The 20670-nt window shown below is 37.5% G+C and overlaps 1 protein-coding gene across 1 annotated transcript in view; it reads left to right on the forward strand.

The window, feature by feature from the left end:
* Positions 1-18368, forward strand: part of PCMT1 (protein-L-isoaspartate (D-aspartate) O-methyltransferase) — a 48808-nt gene extending 30440 nt beyond the window's left edge. The window contains exons 4-8 of the mRNA XM_053591593.1: positions 4439-4543; positions 6917-7037; positions 7746-7831; positions 9846-10015; positions 17567-18368. Coding sequence (XP_053447568.1) covers positions 4439-4543; positions 6917-7037; positions 7746-7831; positions 9846-10015; positions 17567-17579 — 495 coding nt within the window. The 3' untranslated portion in view covers positions 17580-18368. The remainder of the gene's footprint in view (positions 1-4438; positions 4544-6916; positions 7038-7745; positions 7832-9845; positions 10016-17566) is intronic.
* The last annotated feature ends 2302 nt before the right edge of the window (positions 18369-20670 follow it).

Raw genomic sequence — 20670 nt, forward strand, 5'->3', positions numbered from 1 at the left:
ATTATGGAAAATTATGGAAGAGTTCCAACACCACACAAATAGCATGATGAACCTACAGGTAATGAACACTCAGCTTTATTTATTTATTTATTTAAAGACAGAGTCTCACTTTATTGCCTTTGGTAGAGTGCTGTGGTGTCACAGCTCACAGTAACCTCCCAACTCGTGGACTTATGCGATTCTCTTAGCCCCCTGAGTAGCTGGGACTACAGGCGCCTGTCATAACACCCAGCTATTTTTTGTTGCAGTTTGGCTGGGGCCGGGCTCGAACCCACCACTCTTGGTATATGAGGCTGGCGCCCTACCCACTGAGCCACAGGGGTGCCACCCCTGAAAACTCAGCTTTAATAATTAACAACAGTTGATTAGTCTTGTTTTACTAATTATTTCTCTTTCTCCCTGAAATATTTTAAAGCAAATTCCAAACATACTATTTCACTCTTAGATACTTTGGTATGAATCTCAGTGACATTTATGCTATAATGCCATTTTATTTTTTGTTTTTTTTTGAGAAAGAGTCTCACTTTTGTCACCCTTGGTAGAGTGCTGTTGCAACACAGTTTACAACAACCTCAAGCTCTTGGGCTTAAGTGATTCTCTTGCCTCAGCCTCCCAAGTAGCTGGGACTACAGGTGTCTGCCACAACACCCAGCTGCAATGCCATTATTATTATTTTTTTTTTTTTACAGTTTTTGGCCGGGGCTGGGTTTGAACCCACCACCTCCAGCATATGGGGCCAGTGTCCTACCCCTTTGAGCCACAGGTGCTGCCCTGCAATGCCATTTTTTAAATTGTTTCATTTGAACTGAGAATTGCCATTGTTTTACTTAACAATGTTATTTAATATTATCTTTTTTTTTTTTTTTTTTTTTTGGACACAGTCTCACTATGTCACCCGCAGTAGAGTGCTGTAGCATCACAGCTCACAGCAACATCAAACTCTTGTGCTTAAGCGATTCTCTTGCCTCAGCCTCCCAAGTAGCTGGGACTACAGGCACCTGCCACAATGCCCAGCTATTTTTTGGCTGTAGTTGTCATTGTTGTATAGCAAGCCCGGGCAGGGCTCAAACCCACCAGGTGAATGTGGCCTGTGCCCTACTCACTGAGCTGTGGGTGCCGAGCCTTAATTATTTTATGTCTAGTCCATGTTTGAACTTTGCCAGGTGCTTAAAGTCTTTTATAATTAATCTGCTTAAATCAGTATTCAAACAGGGTCCATAATTTGCGTCTTTTTGGCCTTCTTTCAGTCTTTAGTCTCTTTTAATTTTAGTAGATTCCTTTCTTTTTTAAAGTCTTATTTACTTATTGTCAAAACTAGTTCATTTGCCATATAGAATTTCTCATCTTCTGAATTTTGTTGTTTCCTTGGGATATTTAACTTTTTTTGTTGTTATTGAGACAGAGTCTAACTCTGTCGCCCCAGGAAGAGTGCAGTGGCATCACTATTGCTTACTGTAACCTCAAACTCCTGGGCTCAAGCCATCCTTCTTCCTCAGCATGTCAAATAGCTGGGACTATAGGTACCAGCCACCATGCTCGGCTAATTTTTCTGTTTTTAGTAGAGATGGGGTCTCACTCGTGCTCAGACTGGTCTCAAATTTCTGACCTCATGCAGTCTTCCTGCCTTGGCTGGCCTAACTTGTTCCTTTTAAAAAAATTAAAAAAAAATTTTTTTCAAGAACAATTCTTACCAGTCCTTCCTATTGCATCCTATCTGAAGGTGCGTAATGTTGGGCCATCCACTTTTTGTGACTGGAATAAGAAGTCTTTAAAATTTTTTAATTATACAGGCGGCAGTGGGTAAGGTGCTGGCCACATACACCCAGGCTGGTGGGTTCGAACCTGGCCAGGGCCAGCTAAACAACAATGACAACTGCAATAAAAAATAGCTGGGCATCGTGGCGGGCACCTGTAGTCCCAGCTACTCGGGAAGCTGAGGCAAAAGAATCGCTTAAGCCCAAGAGTTTGAGGTTGTTGTGATCTGTGACGCCACAGCACTCTACCGAGGGCGACATAATGAGACTGTCTCAAAAAAAAATAAAAATAGAAAAATTATAATGTATGCATGGTAAAGCATCCACATGTGTATATATGTAAAACCACTACCTGGATCAAGATATAGGACATTTTTAGCATGTGTGCCCCTTCTTAGTCAGTCCCATCCCCAAGGTAACCAGTATCCTGGCTTATTCACCTAGATTAGTTTTGTAGAAAGGGAGTTTCCCTTCTACCCTTCTTTTTGACATTGCCTATTTCTGATGATTAAAACAAATTTTTATTTTGACATAATTTTAAACATATAGAAATGTCTGAATAGTACCGTTCCCGCATACCTTTACCCAAGTGCCTAAAATGTTATTTTACCACATTCGCTTCATCATTCATACTTTCTCTCTCCTTTCTCTCCTCATTCCTACATGTGAGTATATTTATTTTTTTTAAGAGTAAATAGCAGGCCTAATGTTCTTTACCTTTAAAAATAGTTTTTCTTACATAACTACAAAGTATAGTTATCAAAGTCTGGAAATTGGCATTGATATGACACTGTTAGGCAGTTTATCTAGATTTCATCAATTGTTCCGATAGCGTTCTTTATAGAAATAGAAAATTGCAGATTGCTAGTTTCATATGATTGTTCTGTCTTTTTAGTTTTCTTTAAAGAAAGGTTGAGAAGCAAGTTACTTATTCTTTTCTTTTTCTTTTTTATTTTATTTATTTATTTTTTGAGACAGAGTCTCATTCTGTCACCCTGGTAGAGTGCTATGACGACATAGCTCACAGCACTCCTAGGCTCAAGTGATCCTCTTTCCTTAGCCTCCCAAGTAGCTGGACTAGCACCACCACACCTGGCTAGTTTTTCTGTTTTTAGTAGAGACAGGTCTTTGTTCTTGCTCAGGCTGGGCTCAAATTCCTGAGCTCAAGAGATTCTCCTGCCTTGGCCTCTCAAGAGTGCTAGGATTACAGGCAAGAGCCACCACACCTTGCCTCATTCTTTTTTTTAAATGGCTTTGAAAATTTTGAATACAGGCTAGTTACTTGATATAATGTCCCTCAGATTGGGTTTGTTTGAAGTTTTCTCATTATTCAGCATGAGCTATGTATTTTTGCCCAGAATATCTCAGACGTGATCTTTCTTAGCAGAGGCATTTGATATCAGTGTGTCCATAATTGTGATGTTAACTGTTATCATCTGATTAAGGTTATTTGAACCAGATTTTTCCACTGGAAAACTCTTTTCCGAACTCCATTGTACTAGTTACTATTTTTCCTTTTGTGATTGATAAGTATCTTGGGTGAACACTTTGAAGTTATGTAAATATCCTTTTACTTGTCAAATGTTATTAATCCACTAGATGTAGCTTCCATTTATGATTTTTGCCTCAAGCAGTTATTACTGAGATGGTTACTCAAAGACAATTTTTTAAGCTCATCATTTTTTCTATATATATTGGTTGGGAACAGTTTCCTCTAGTCTTTACTTGCTTATGTATAGAATTATGTATTTATTACTGTGGATTAGTGGACATATATTTTTTATCAACCAAAATCTGGTAGTAAAGGTGCTACTGGATCTGATGATTTTTAGTAGTGAAAACACCAGACATTTCAGGACAGCTTTTGAAATAATATTAGTTCCAATGTAATATTTTATAAAAGCACTGAGATGCAGGTTTATGAAGGATGAAATAAGGAAGGTTTTATTTCTTGGTTTAGTCCAAAGCATAACAAATGTGATTTGATTTATAATTATATGTATTGTAAACATAAAAATACATATCCTTTGGCCCCTTGAATTCTACTTCTAGGAATTTATCATCTAGATATATACTTTATAAGATTTTTATATACATTATTACATTGTTATTCTGCAGAAATATCTTAAAAGTTTATTACATCTCTTTTTGTTATAGAAAATTAATGCTGAATTAAATGTCTCCCACTAATGCGTTTGTTCCTATAATATATCCACATAAAAATACACTCCTTGGCCACAAAAAAGAATGAACAAGTTGTTTAAAGTCTTTCAAAATATAATAAATGAAAAAATGCACATATATTTACTTGTATATGAAAAGAAAGAATGTTTTTTGGAGGAATCACAAGAAACTGGTAATATTTATCACGTGTAGGGAGTAAAACTGGATATGGGAATGGGAGTGGGGACTTTTTACTGTAAATTGTTTTATATTTTTACATTGAATTAATTAAATGAAAAAATTCACATGCTAGAAGTCTAAAATTACAAGAAACACTTGATCTAATTGTAAGAATTCTAATCAAACAGAATTTTCTTATGTAACTCTGGTGTTGACACATGTATATATGTTTTTGTTGTTTTGGTAGATACTATGGTAGAAAATTGGCAACTATATTTATATTCTGTGGTGTATATACTTTAGAGTCTTAAATGAATGTTTCCTTTGTTTTCTTTTGGCAGCATGCATATGCACTAGAGCTTCTATTTGATCAGTTGCACGAAGGAGCTAAAGCTCTTGATGTAGGATCTGGAAGTGGAATCCTTACTGCATGTTTTGCACGTATGGTAGGAGCTTTATTTTTCATTCTGGCCCCAACAGAAGAATATTACATGATTTGGCTGTATGTTTTTCTTAACTTGTGGTTTTGATGTTTGTTTGTATTATAAGAGTGTTTGTTCTATTAAGATAGCTGTTGGAATGAGCATCACTTAGGATTTTGTTGTTGCCGCAAGTGACAGAACATTCAACCTGGAGCTAAAAGGCAGTTTGTTTAGTTAGTATAATTAAAAAGTCTAGGGATATATCTGACTTCTTGTGTGGCTGGATTTAGAAGATCAGATCTTGTTATTGACAATGGGTTTCTCTCTGCTGTTTGGTTTGGCTTTCCTTTGTTTCTTCCACGTGATGGCTTTGTTATCAGGCAGACTCTACCCTTGTGATCCCAAGCTGGCATCCAGTAACTCTCCACGTTCTTCCAAGTTCTTACTTGGCAGAAAGAATAAAGTAAGCCTGGTTTCCAAACCCTCCTGTAGGTTTATTGGGAATGAAGGTAGAGCTTCTTTTACATTATAAAAAGTACTCTTAGAAACAGGCCATATTTATTATACTTTAACTTTTATCATCAGAGGTTTATCTGGTAAAGGATTATCCAGAGTCTAATAGGGAACACAGTGATGCCCCTTGGAGTACATATTCACCTGTGCTCTGATAATCACATCAGTTTGATTATGGGAAATTTTGTGCCTGGAGGCTAGATTAGAAAATTCTGATCTGGTTAAGTTGGGATTTACGGATCTACTTGAACTAGAATCCATGTAGCTTATTGTAAATATAGAATCAGCAGACCCACTAAAATGTAAGCTCCAGGGAGGTGGAAATTTTGTCTGATAACTTTTTATTGATGTATCTATCCTAAGCATCTAGAAGAGTGACTGGCACATGTTTTTTAAAAATGTTTGCTTGTTTTATAGAGGTTAAGTTCTTATTAATGGGTATCAGGGCTTTTTTTTTTTTAAGTTTAGAAAAGCATTTATTTAGTGATGTGTTCTCTATATTTGATATGTTTATGGTCTTAGAAAATACTCATTTTTTTTTACTTTTTTAAAAATACTCATTTTTAACAATCATTAGGTTTCTGAGTTATTTTTTAAAAATGATATCAGAGTTAATGTTTCTTACATTTTTACATTGTGCTTGTCTATGTCACAAGTGCATTCTGTTATTTAATCTTCATATTCTTGCTGTGGGATATAACCTTACTATTTTTTTTTTTTGTAGAGACAGAGTCTCACTGTACCACCCTCGGGTAGAGTGCCATGGCGTCACACGGCTCACAGCAACCTCTAACTCTTGGGCTTACGCGATTCTCTTGCCTCAGCCTCCCGAGCAGCTGGGACTACAGGCGCCCACCACAACGCCCGGCTATTTTTTTGTTGTTGCAGTTTGGCCGGGGCTGGGCTTGAACCTGCCACCGTTGGCATATGGGGCCGGCGCCCTACTCACTGAGCCACAGGCGCCGCCCCACCTCCTTATTTTATACCTAAGGAACCTGATTCATAGAAGGGGAGGTTAACTTGCTAGAGTTACACAGTTCTGAGGGATGAATCTTAGATAAGATCACAAGTAGTTTGAACTTAAACCCTTTGTTGTTTAGTAATTTTTATAACTGGCTCAGTGCCTATAGCTCAGTGAGTAGGGCACTGGCCACATACATTGGGGCTGGCGGGTTCAAGCCTGGCCCAGGCCTGCTAAACAACAATGACAACTGTAACACACACACACACAAATAGCTGGGCATTGTGGCGAGCACCTGTAATCCCAGCTACTTGGGAAGCTGAGGCAAGAGAATCACTTAAGCCCAAGAGTTTGAGGTTACTGTGAGCTGTGACGCCACGGCACTTTACCAAGGGGGATATAGTGAGACTCTGTCTCAAAAAAAAGAATTTTTTTTTTACAACTAATAATACTTGGGGGCTTTTTATGTTTTTGTTTCTTTTTATGTCTTCCACTAATGGCAATATAATCAGGTATAGAAATCCCTTCTCATTGAATTCTTATGTAACATCTTAATATTTAAAGTTACACTTTTAGGTGAAATTTAAATTATTGTGCTACCTTTAAATATTGATAATTCTACTTCAGAGTTCTAGATTTAAAATAGAAATCTAAGAAATGTAATTTTTCTTAGAAGTTTTATAATTTATTTAGATTTTAAATTGTTTAAATGTAGTTATTCAGTGAGAGTGATAGTTGAGAAGGTTGTTGATGGTAAATAATTTACGATACACTGAGTGTTTAGATATCTTGATTGGGAGGCTTAAGCTGTTTATTTTTGTTTTCTCTTTGTAGAATGTGATTTAGATAAGGAAACACTTCAATGACACTTTGGAAAAACAAATTTAGCCCAATGAGCTACTGAATTATTTTCTCTTTTCCAGGTTGGAGGTAGTGGAAAAGTCATAGGAATTGACCATATCAAAGAGCTAGTAGATGACTCAATAAATAATGTAAGAAAGGATGATCCAACCCTTTTGTCTTCAGGGAGAGTGCAGCTGGTTGGTGAGTATCAGAAAACTTAAAAAAAATTTTCTCCAGAGGATTTTTGTTTTCAGAAGACCCAATGCAAGCTAAATAATATTCAGACCTAATTGTTGCATTTTTAATTCACTTTTAAGTACTAAAAAGCAAAATCAATTACTCTTTTTGTCCACCTAGTGAATGCATAGCATTGTATCTCTTTGTAATTTTAATTTATATTTTCTTTCCAACCAATGAGGTTGAAAGCCATTTAGATTTCTTCTTTTTTGATGTGCCTGTTCAGATACTATATTGCTCGTATTTTTATTTGATTTATAGCACTTCTAGCCCTTTGTCTGTTTCTGCATATTGTAAATCTCTCCTTTGTCACCCCATGGTGTGCTTTTTCATCTTATTGGTACCCTTTGGACATGTTGAAGTTTTTAATTTAATGTAGTCAAGACTTATCAGTTTGTGCTGTTTAAGGATATCCTGAAGTCATGAAGATATGCCCCTGTATTATTTCTTAGAAGCTTTATCATTTTACACAGTTAGGTCTTTGATATTCCTAACATTGATTTTTGTGTATGTATGAGGTAGGTAGCTCTTCTTTTTTCATACGAATAGACAGTTATCCCAGGATTATTTATTGGAAAATCTATCCTTTCCCTGGCTTAAACCCCTTAGACTAGAATTACTCACCTTAGGTTTGATCTGAATAGTTTCTAAAGCATGCCTTTTTCCTTTCAGTGGGGGATGGAAGAATGGGATATGCCACAGAGGCCCCTTATGATGCTATTCACGTAGGAGCTGCAGCCCCAGTTGTACCCCAGGCAGTGAGTTGGGAATTTTTGCATGTGTTTGTGTGTTTTATTCAACTTAAACTCTAAAAGGTGATGGTCAAGATAGAATTAGAATTTTGTGTCATGCATTTTGGTTACAGTTACCTATTACTCATTTTTTTCATATGCAAACAATAATATAAATGACATGAAAATTACTAATCCCCAGCTTATGGCTGTCTTACTTGAAGCGATATTTGATCCAGGTAAGAATTAGGACAACAATAGAATTGGGAAAATGCCTCTGGTGTTCATGACCTGATAATCAGTGTGGTAAAGCTTTATTAAATACAAGAATATGTGGCTTGGTGCTGGTAGCACAGTGGTTACGGTGCCAGCCACATACACCGAAGTTGGTGGGTTCAAACCCGGCCCGGGCCAGCTAAACAACGAAGATAGCTGCAAAAAAAAAAAACTGCCGTGGGCGGCGCCTGTGGCTCAAGGAGTAGGGCGCCAGTCCCATATGCCAGAGGTGGCAGGTTCAAACCCAGCCCTGGCCAAAAAAACCAAAAAAAGAAAAAAAAAAAATTGCCTGGCATTCTGGTGGACACCTGTAATCCCAGCTACTTGGGAGGATGAGAATTGCTTAAACCCAAGAGTTTGAGGTTGCTGTGAGTTGTGATGCCACTGCACTCTACCGAGGGTGACATAACAAAACCCTGTCTCAAAAAAAAAAAAAAGAAAGAAAGAAAGAATATGTGAGACTATGTTGTTAGGTGCATGAGAGATACTAGAAAGTATTTCATACATTATACCCCCACAGAGGGTACAGTGTGTTTCATATGTAACAAAGAAATTAATTATATGATACCATGTCATTCGTGTATGATATATATTGGATGGAAAGGAAAATATGTATATGAGGGAAGAATTTTGCATTGAGTCTCCAAGGAGACACAGGGATGAAACTTGAACTCAATCTTAAAGAATAGTAAGTGAGTATGATATGCATAGTTGGCAATGAGAAGGAAGCAAATTCTATTATTATTATTATTATTATTATATTTTTAGAGATAGGGGCTTGCTCTGTTGCCCAGGCTGGAGTACAGTGGTGTAATCATAGCTCACTGTAACCTCAATCATGAAATCCTAAATTTAATCATATAACTAGGGTTCCCTTATCTTTGCTTCAGTGATGCCCTAGATTCTAAACTAATAGGATAGGGATTCCTTGCTGATTTTCTACACCTCTTCTTCCCTTTCAACCCACAGAGATTCAGAACAGGAACAAACAGTCATTAGAATTGTAAGCTTTGCCCTTGACCTCCCTAAAAGGATAGTTCTACACTGGGTGGTCGAGTTCAAACCTTTTGAGCACTATGGTTGTACCAGGTATTTACTATATGTTTGATGTTGGGAACACAAAGATGAATAATCCACAGTTTCTGTTTGCAAGCAACTTGTAGTTTAGTAGAGAAGGCTGATGCTGAGTAATAGTATAACAATCAAAGTATATATAGATTTGAGTAGCCCTTATCCAAAATGCTTGGGAGCAGAAATGTTTTGGATTTTGGATTTTTTAGATCCAAATGAAGTATTATGTCTAAACTTGGAATTTATTTACGTTTCATATACATTGTATATACATGCAGAAGGCAGTTTTATTATGTTTTTAATAACTTTGTGCATGGAACAGTTTTAACTGCTACCTGTCACATGAAATCAGGTGTAAAATTATTTACTTGTGGTGTCATATTTTGAATTTTGGAGCATTTCTGACTTTGGATTTTCAGATCAGTTATGCTCAACCTGAATATACCAAAGAAAGTGCATTTCTGCTTTCTGTCAATGGACAGTAAAAGTCATTAACAGTGATGTGTTGTGAGGGTATTTAACATGCCCCCTGGGTGAGGGGCTCTTCTACAAACAGAACTTTATCCTGGAAGTGAGAACAATGTAACGTAAAAATTGTACCCCCATATTAATTTGAAAAAAAAAACAAAACTCAAAAAGTTATAGATATAAAATCTATAACTTGGTGTATATGTGTTTTTTCTTTTTCTTTTAGCTAATAGACCAGTTAAAGCCTGGTGGAAGATTGATATTGCCAGTTGGTCCTGCAGGTGGAAACCAAATGTTGGAGCAGTATGACAAGCTACAAGATGGCAGTGTCAAAATGAAGCCTCTGATGGGGGTGATATACGTGCCTTTAACAGACAAAGAAAAGCAGTGGTCCAGGTGGAAGTGATTTTACCTTCTGCTCTTTCTTCTTCCACACATGCAAGGTGAAAGGGTGTGGATTTTAAGATATTTGACTGCAAGAGCTGTTTTTTGGTTGCCACCTTTATGCTACTCCATCATAGCATCAGAAATCCATCACATTAAAAGTGTGAAAATTTTGCATGGTCTGCCCTTCTTTTGATTTAACTCATATCTTTGGGGGAGGGAGGGTGAGACTTGCTTGGCACAAAGGTGTTGTTGTTGGTTTAAGAGACTTTTAGTACAGTTCAGTACTTTCTAAGGATTTTTTTCATTATCAGCCTCTCTGTGTACCTACATCTACAAATTATTTGTTCTTTTTTTTTTAAACACTGTTTCACTCTATGGCTGTGGGTTGAGTCTTAATGGCATCATAGCTCACAGCAACCTCAAACAAACTCTTGCTTAAGTAGTCCTCTTGCCTCAGGCTCCTGAGTAGCTGGGACTACAGGCACCTGCCACAACACCTGGCTGGTTTCTCTATTTTTAGTAGAGATGGGATCTCACTTTTGCGCAGGCTGGTCTCCAACTCCTGACTGCCTCCCAGAGTGCTTGATTATAGGTGTGAGCCACCGCATCCCTGTCGTACAAATCATTTTTATAGCTGCTATAGGGGCATGGAAACAAAGCCTTCAAACTGGAAAAAAGGGGCTGTCATTTTCAGCCTTGTTCACTCTCTATTGTTCCATTATCATAAGAAGGGGAAGGATAACAGTTTTTTTTGTTTGTTTATTTGTTTGTTTTGAGACAGAGTCTCACTTTGTTGCCCTCAGTAGAATGCCTTGACATCACAGCTCACAGCAACCTCCAACTCTTGGGCTTAAGCGATTCTCTTGCCTCAGCCTCCCAAGTAGCAGGGACTACAGGCACCTGCCACAATGCCCAGCTATTTTTTGGTTGTAGTTGTCATTGCTGTTTGGCGGGCCCAGGCTGGATTCGAACCTGCCAGCTCTAGTGCATGTGGCTGGCGCTCTTAGGAACTGAGCTACAGGCGCTGAGCCAGGATAATAGTTTTTAAAAAGTGTTAGAATCCCAGAGAGGACATTCTTCTCTCAGCTTGGTTTCTCTCTTTCAATCAGATTCCTAGACTTCTAACAACCTGTACCTGTTTTACATTCAGCCTTGTTTCAGAGCCACCATAAGGAATAAACTTCTGGTTATATAGCCAGCCAGTTTTTAAGCTATTCTTGCTAAATTCATGGGGAGGGGTAAGGATTCCATAAGTTACCCAGTGAGTGCCCAGGTCTCACAAACCCACCCAACGGCCAGCAGCATGCAGAAATTTTTAGCACAGCATGGCTCATTGTGAATATAATGTCCACTTTTGTTTTATGTCTCAGCCTAATCTGAATATTGTTTGAAACCAAGATTTCTACATTTTCTCTGTTTTCCTGTCATTCCCATTCCCTCAGTGAGAGAGAGAGTTAGATCAGTACATAAAAGTGCTATTAGCTAAGATTATTTGAAGTTAAATGCCAAAGTAATAAAGGCTTTATAATTCCTTTATCTTAGAATCTTTTTATTTGACATAAAGATTATTTTAAGATAATTATTTTATTAACTAGTAAAATAGTCATTATAAGTTAAAGAGACCTCTCAATTTTGTTTTCTAGAAAGAGAAAAGGTACTTTTTTGTATGAATGTTTAATTGTAAAAATGGTAATGAATCTTGGTTGAAAACTATTTTACTAGGAACTGCATTTTATTCTTTACCTCAACTAATTGCAAACCTTTCTTTACTTCTAGTATGGTTTATATGATTACATAATATGATTTTGTGATTCCATAGAATAAGATTACATTATGTGATTACTGAAATTTGATACCAAGTAAAAGTTTAGCTTTTCATTATAAAGTTTAAGATTTTTCTTTTTGTGTACAATAAATGTTAGTATTAAACATTCTACCTTTAATGCTGGATTTATAAAAAGGTATTTTGTTTTTATAACTAGAGGGATTTACCATGAAGCTTATGGAGCTGAAGCTCCAGAGCCCTTTCCTGCTACGGTCCTGTCTGACCCTGTTTTTAATTTCATATCTGTGGTTGTACTGATTCTTTCCCCTCATAAAGAGGTTCTTCTCCTAATTATATAAACCTTAGGCCCCCACCACCCTTGATTAAACCAAACTGTTGATGCTTGTTTAAAAATTTGGAGTAACTTTTGAATTTATGGACAGTTATTTGTTTATTTGCCAAACATTTAAATGTATACCTGTTTTTTGGGGGGGGGACCTTTAAATTAAAAAAAAAAAAACAAGCAATTTTTACATGTTTGTATCATTGGAAAACTTTTCTCTAGCATTACCAGGAGGACATTCTAATTTTTTTCTGCTGTACATTTTCTTTTCTTTTTTTTTTTTTGTGAGACAGAGCCTCAAGCTATTGCCCTGGGTAGAGTGCTGTGGCATCACAGCTTACAGCAACCTCCAACTCCCGGGCTCAAGCGATTCTCCTGCCTCTGCCCCCCAAGTAGCTGGACTATAGGCACCTGCCACAACACCTGGCTATTTTTTGGTTGTAGCCGTCATTGTTGTTTGGTGGGCCTGGGCTGGATTTGAACCTGCCAGCTCAGGTGTATGTGGCTGGTGCCCTAGCCACTTGAGCCACAGGTGCCAAGCCATTTTCTTATCTCTATTCAAATACATGTCTTGCATCCAAAGATGTGGTTCTAATTGCAAAGATATTCAGTTACTTGGTTTAAAGCAAAAACTCAAGGTGAAACAGAATCTAGAATCTAAATTGGAGAAAAAAAAACTACCATATTAAAAAATTTTTTGTCCTATTTTTTTTCTACCAGAAAATAGGATATTTGAGAGTTGCAACATCAACAATTAACTTAAAATCTATTAATTTTAAGAGAGACTATTAATTAATCTGCTTTTTCTATTTGTGTTCATAAACTATATTAGTCACGGTCCAGGCAGGAAACATGGCATTCTCATCTAGGATTTTGAAGTGATTTTAATGAAGGGACTTGTCAGAAAAATGTGGGAAAGTTTATGGGAACCAGTAAGGGATGTTGTTGTACCCAGAGAGCAGCAACACCCAGGGTGATAGCAGGAAGCTTTCACCATTCTAGGCTTTGGCTTTCTAGGGAAAGGGGAGGAAACAATTTTATTGGAACCCTCTAGAGCAGGGAAAACCAGGGTAGGGGATGGAGGAGGAGGTTGGTTCCTGATGAGTGCTGTACCGATAATAGGGAAGTGACCCTACCATATTTTTTTCCTCCCACATTCCTCTCTCCTACAGGGCTATCATATGGACAGACTTCCTGGGAGTCAGGAAGGGGCCCTGTGGCAGATGTGCTGTGAAATCAGTTCTCAGCACTACTCCCTTCTCCTCCCCCATAAGTAGATACCCCTGCTTCTTTTAAAATTTAGGTCTGGAATAGATTTGAGAGGTCATCTAGTTTTTATATCCCCTACTTCTGTTTCCATTAGGCCAATCTATGCTTAAACGATTCTTGACAGAAAAAAATGTGTTTATTTTAAATTTCCTTTGGAAAAGTAACATCCATTACTTTTCTTTGTCAGTTTATTGTTAAATATTTTTCAGTGGGAGAACCTTAATATCATTCATCAGCTGGTATGTGTGTGCTGACTATCCCCGGCACTGTACTAGGTGCCAGGAATCTTCAGCAGTGACTTTGAAACAGACTGTTTTCATGGAGCTTATCGTAATATAGGAGATCAAGACAGGTAATTACAGTGTAGTGTGTTCAGAGTCACAGTAAGAAACGGTGAAGTTATCAGAATTACATTTCAGAAATATAACTAGCTGTCATGTGAACAGTAGATTGGAAAGGGACACAACTAGAGTCAGAGAAGGATGGTGTAGTAATTCAGGGATGAAATGATGGTGACCCAAAATAAGGCCATGTTAGAAAGAATAGAAGTGGGTGGATAGCTATGTCTGAACAATGGCCTCTGTGTTCTAAGTGTCCAGTGTGCACTTGGGCACTATCATCTAAGTTGTTCTTTGGTCAACTTCTTGTCAGGCTAGGTGATTTCTGTTCTTTCAGACTCGAGATTAACAGCTCATGGTGCTTTCTTAGGAAAGTGTCTTTTTTCTCACCAGCTTTCCATTCTTCTTTTACTGAGGGATCTAGAGCTAGTCGCAGCGTTCTGATGAGAGTGAGATCCAATTTTTGCCTAGGAGGTGTGACAATATATTTTTAAAAAATGAGGGCGGCGCCTGTGGCTCAGTCGGTAAGGCACCGGCCCCATATACCGAGGGTGGTGGGTTCAAGCCCGGCCCCGGCCAAACTGCAACCAAAAAAATAGCCGGGCGTTGTGGTGGGCGTCTGTAGTCCCAGCTACTCGGGAGGCTGAGGCAAGAGAATCGCCTAAGCCCAGGAGTTGGAGGTTGCTGTGAGCTGTGTGACGCCACGGCACTCTACTAAGGGCCATAAAGTGAGACTCTGTCTCTACAAAAAAAAAAAAAAAATGAGAGCTAATGGGCATGCAAAATTCTGATACTGAATAAAGCCCCAAACTTGAATGTAGGCTCCTGTCTCCTTATACTTGGAAGATGTCTCTGTAATTTTGGTAGGTAATAGAAGGTGAAAGGATGCCGTATCTATAGGCTATAGCCCATAACGGAAAACCTGTGGTAGTATTTTCATGACTATAGATGTGTAATAGTTGTATTAGTTGCTTCAGAAATTTAATACCTACACACTTTTATACACACACACACACATACATGCACACACACGGGCTGTCTGGAAACTGTCCAGCCATGATTAATATATGTCTCTGTTTCTCATATTACACACACACATACATATAAATCAATATTTTATTAATCTTCTGGTGAAATTTTTGTTTTTGTTCTTTTTTGAGACAGGGTCTTGCTCTGTCACCCTGGCTAGAGTACAGTGGCGTTGTTATAGCTCACAAGACCTCAAACTCTTGGGCTAAAGTGATCTTCCTACCTTAGCCTCCCAAGTAGCTGGGACTACCGGCACATGGTTCCATGATGGCTAATTTTTCTATTTTTTGTAGAAACTGTGTCTCATTCAGGTTGTTCTTGAACTCCTGGTGTCAGGTGATCCTCCTGCCTCTTCCTCCCAAAGTGCTGAAATTACAGGTGCAAGCCACAGTACCTGGCCTATTTTTGTGTTTAATAGCTTCAAGACTCAATTGTCAGATTTATTAAACTGAGGAATGTTTAAAGCTTATCATTTCCTAAATTTTTTGTTTTTTGATGTCTTCTTAAAATGCTAGGCATACATAAAAAAATGAGTTGACTGTGCATTTATTTATTTATTTTTAGACAGTCTCATTCTGTGCCCTTGGTAGAGTGCTATGGCATCATAGCTCACAGCAACCTCAAACGCTTGGGCTCAAGCCATCCTCTTGCCTCAGCCTCCCAAGTAGCTGGGACTACAGGCGTGTACCATAACACCCGGCTAAGTTTTTTTCTATTTTTAGTAGAGACAGGGTCTGACTCTTGCTCAGGCTGGGCTTGAACTCCTGAGTTCAAACAATCCACCCACTTAGGCCCCACAGACTGCTAGAATTACAGATGCGAGCCACTGCACTTGGCCTTCTTTTCTTTTTAATAGCAATTTGAAAGAGGTTTTTTTTTTTCCTTTGAAACAGTCAGACTCTTGTCACCCTGGGTAGAGTGCTGTGGCATCATAGGTCACAGCAACCTCAAACACCTGGGCTCAAGCTATCATCTTGCCTTAGTTTCCCAAGTAGCTGGGACTACTGGCACCCGTCACAATACCTGGCTGTTTTTAGAGACGGGGGTCTTGCTCTTGCTGAGGTTGGTCTTCAACTCCTGAGCTCAAGCAATCTGGCCACCTCAGCCTCTCAATGTAGGGCATACATTGTGAATGTAAGTCAGATAAAGATAGGGTTATGTAGAATTTTAAACATTAGGAAAAAATTAAGATTTTGGAGTATTAGAATGGTGAGAAGATACATATGCACTGGTAGAAATTTTTGTTTCTAAATCTTAGAATTCACATCTATAAACCTAATTTCTTTTCCTTTATTAAAGCATTTTTTAGTTGGAGAGGATTTTTGTTTAACAACTTTTTCAAAACTTACGGTTTTTATTACAGACAAGTTGCTAGAATAGTAAAAAGAACTCCTAAATTTCTTTATCCAGAGTCAACCATTTATTAGTGTTTTTCCACATTTCTTCGTCACTCCATCTATAAGTGTAATGCTTTTTTCTTTTCCCTAAATCATTTGAAATTTAATTGCTAACATCATGCTTCTTTATCCCCAAATACTTGAGTATTTAATGGTGTTTTTGTCACTTGATTATTATTTATGAGGCATCTAGGCTGTTTTGGGCAGTTTTATTTATTTTTCACTTTTAGCAGCTTTGTTGAGGTACAGTTTGTATACCGTACACTTTATTTTGGACTGCGTTTTTATCCCTTTCTCCCTCTCAATGGTAGTTGCTGACATAGTGCTGCACCTGGCTGAGTGACGGGTTTTCTTTTGGAGCTGGTAAAGCTGCCTTATGAAATCAGCTGACAGCTATATTATACCTACAGATGGTGCCTTTTTCTCCCGGAGAGTTTGGATTGAAAGTGACACACTCCACAATTGTTAATAGACACTCTAAGCAAAAGACTAAATTTTTGTCCAATTCTGTGAATGTAACTTTAAAAAAAAATTTGAACTCTGAATACTCAAGTTGTCAGTTTTTTAATAAGTAGTATTAAGGTGATCCTAAGCCTAAAAGTTAGAATTTTTCTGAGTTTTTGATCTTGAAGGAAGAAATCTTTTTTTTTTCTTTTTGAGATGGAGCCTGACTTTGTTGCCTTCAGTAGAGTGCTGTGGTGTCACAGCTCGCAGCAACCTCAAGCTTTTGAGCTCAAGCTGTCCTCTTGCCTTAGCCTCCCAAGTAGCTGGGACTATGGGCACCTGTCAAAATGCCTGGCTATTTTTAGAGAACAGGGTCTTGTTCTTCCTCCGTCTGGTCTTGAACTCCTGAGCTCAGGCAATCCACCCACTTCGGCCTCCCACAGTGCTAGGATTATAGGTGTGAGCCAACGTGCCCAGCCAAGAAATCTACCTACAGTGCATAATGCAAGGGTACATGTCGAATCTTTTAGCATAGAGTATAAATGTCTTAACACAATAATTAAGTAAATGAGATGAGGTAACCAGTGTGATGTAAGCGTTCCTAATTCTATATGACATCAGCGCACTGTACCCCATAAATGCATTAATGTATACATGATCTATGTGTTTACAATTTAATTAAAAAAACAACAAAAAATGCAAATAAAAATAAATAAATAAAAAGAATTAAAAAATAAAGAACTCAGGCTTCTAGGTTTCCTACTTCATTCTGGTGTAGCATGAAAGATGTTTGGAATGGCTGACTTCTTATTTTGCTTTGACTTAGGGACTTGTGATTGTGCTTTTATTTTTTTAATATATTGATTGAGGATCAGTGAATTTTTATTGATTTAATAGTTGTATCTACACTTTTATTAAGCCAGATTGTGTAGTATGTAACTCTTACTTAACGTTTTTTTCTCTTTTTCCCCCCAGGGATGAATTGTAAAAGCAACATCGGCTTGACCAGTCTATAATATTATAGTGGATTGCTCATCTCAGTCCTTAAAGCTTTTCGAAAACCAACATCATCACAGCTTGTTTTGGACTTTGTTACACTATTATTTTCAGCATGAAAATGTGTGGTTTTATTAGGGTTTCAAATTCTTCAAAGAGGCACAGAGCCAAATTGGTAGAGGAAGGATACAAAGTATAAAGTTGTGTACTATTACTTTAACATGCCCACATTTTACTTTGAAATATTAAAAGAAAGTGTTCTGCAAAATGGAAAACTTAGTTCATGAATTGATTTTGAGGAGTGATTTTTCTTTTCTTGGACACTTAATTCTGTTCTGGTATTTATCAGATTGCTTTTGTGCATTGGATAACAACACCATTCACAAGTTCAGATTTTTGGTATTTGAATGTCTGTTAGATGCTACTAAAAAAATAGAGATGAGCTTTCTTTTTAAAGCTTTCGATGTGGTGTCATAGAATAGCATGTTGTAGATACAATCAGCTGCTTTGTTACTTTAAACTAGGCATTTGTAAATATTAAACCTTAAGATGGCAGGTCATGTCCTGTAAACACTCAGCTGTTCAGATTGGACGTAACTGAAATAGTTCTTCCTCTCTCTCAAAATTATAGGAGACTTGTAGCTTAGTGGGGTTTTTTTTGTTTGTTTCTAATTTGCTGCTGATAATGTATATGAATTTAACATGCTGTGTAAGCTGTGTCCTAGTTACTGAACAGTTTATGCAGTGCTGCTTTGCCAAATAAAGTTAAAAGTAAAAGAGATATTGATGGTGTTTGAATATAGAACTGTAAGTCCACCAGATACAAAATGCTAAGATTACAGAGAAAAAATTATTTCTTTAATGGTCTATTTTGTGAAATCTAAGTAGGTAAGTAGCATTAATCCAACTATGCATTGTAGAATGTGACTGCATTGATTCAGGGCCAGGGTCATACTTCAGTCATCATTTATTTCTCTTTGCCTGCTTAGCACAGGGCTTTCTTACAGTAGATGTACAACAAATGCTGAATAAGTGGGCAGGTGAATGAATTGCCTTAATGTCAGGAAAGAATAGTGTTGAAGATAAACATTTCTCAAAACCTCTCTCACTTACAGACTTATTAACATAATGTCTACAAGTAAGTTTCTAAGAAGATATTGCACTTTGGGATCTTGTTTAAGTGTATGATTTTATACCTTTTATAATAAGATCTAAATTCTAAGATTTCTAGAACTTGAGGAAATAAAGGCTCTCAAATGAGCAGAACTAGTGTTCTCAATGGAGTCCATCTGCTGGGGGCAAGTATGCATAATTCTGTCTGGCAGGGAAATCCTTAGCATGAGACGCTCCCTTGCTCTGCAACTTTTAAAAGTCATAGCATTATTTCTGTATTCTTTTAAATGGCTTCAAAAATTTATGCGGACATTTTCACAAGTGTCTCTTCTTGGGGAAGGTCTTAGACACAGGAAACTAGCATTATTGCTGGCTTCACTTTGCTGTTGCTGTTGATTGCCTTGGGACCCAGGCCATGAACCCTTGTGGTCCAGAACTCAGTATCATTTGAAGTAGACGCAAAGGTCAAATATTCTTTAGGACTCCAATTTTTAAACTTAACTACTATTCTATGTCCTTCGTACCTATTGCCAGCATTTTTTCTCTTATAAATCTCTGTTAGGTTTTGGGGATAGAAAAAGGCCCTTACTTTCAAGTAGTTTGCAGTCTGGTTGAGGAAACAGTTTATAGATGTGATAAGATAAACTTAAATGCCACCTGAATAGTATAGACAAATGCTATGCCTTCAGCATTATTCAAGCATTGCTTTTAGACTTTACACTTTTATGAATTAAGATTTTACAATGTTGAATAAATAGGAATGGATTTTAAGGGAACATCAATGCGTGGTTAGAAATGGAAGTAATGGATTTTAGTTAGGTCTAAGAGTTTTTCTCTTTAAGAGAGTTAAATTTATGTATGTGTGTAGATCAGAGATAAGACATGTCTATGTTTTTATTCTAATTTTACTCATTTTTTTTGAGACAGGGTTTTACTCTGTCAGCCAGGTTAGAGTGCAGTGGTATTATTGGAGCTCATTGCAACCTCAAACTTCTGGGCTCTGGTGATTCTCCTGCCTTAGCCTGCCAGAGTAACTGGGACTACCAAGCAGACTACCACAGATGGCCAATTTTTCTTTTCTTTTCTTTTTTTTTTTTAGACAGAGTCTCAAGCTGTTGCGCTGGGTAGAGTGCCGTGGTGTCACAGGTCACAGCAACCTCAAACTCTTGGGCTTAAGCGATTCTATTGCCTCAACCTCCCCAGTAGCTGGGACTACAGGCACCTGCCACAATGCCCGGCTATTTTTTGTTGTTGTTGTTGCAGTTGTCATTGTTTTAGCTGGCCTGGGCTGGGTTTGAACCTGCCAGCCTCTGTATGTGGCTGGCACCCTACATACACTGGTGTAACCTAATTTTTTTTTTTATATTTTGTAGAGATGGAGTCTCACTATGTTGCCCAAGCTTTTATCCAACTTTTGGCCTCCCATGATCCTAATACCTTGGCCTCCCAAAGTGCCGGAATTACAGGCAGGAGCCAGTACGCCTGACCAGAGAACACTTATACTTAAAAGTCTCTATATGCAACACAATTACTTTTCCTAAAGCTTTTTTGTAAAAGTTAAAATTATTTTTGTATTAAAATGTTTTGAGAAATTTTCTGTTTTGAAATAACTTTGTAAAATGATTGACTTTTACACTGAATAATACAGGGTGGACATAAAGATCATGCAATTTAAACTAGTTTAACATAGTAAATTGCACGTGGACTTTATATCCACCCCGTATTACAAGTCGATTTCTTTAAGTTAAGAAACTGATGGAGTTTGAGAATTAAGTAGGAATGAGGACATGATTAGTTAGACCTAAATAATAAAGCAAATATAGCAAAAACTAAATTCTAATCACTCAATCCATCTTTGAAAAAATTCAGCTTGGGATGTCTAACCTTACTTTTGTCCTTGGTAGTTTCATGTTTAGCCTAAGAATCTGTAAGTGTTTAGCCATTGAAGTAGGTATAACTTAAAATAATTC

Source organism: Nycticebus coucang, chromosome 5 (genome assembly GCF_027406575.1).
Source record: "Nycticebus coucang isolate mNycCou1 chromosome 5, mNycCou1.pri, whole genome shotgun sequence".
NCBI classification, from domain to species: Eukaryota; Metazoa; Chordata; class Mammalia; order Primates; family Lorisidae; genus Nycticebus; species Nycticebus coucang.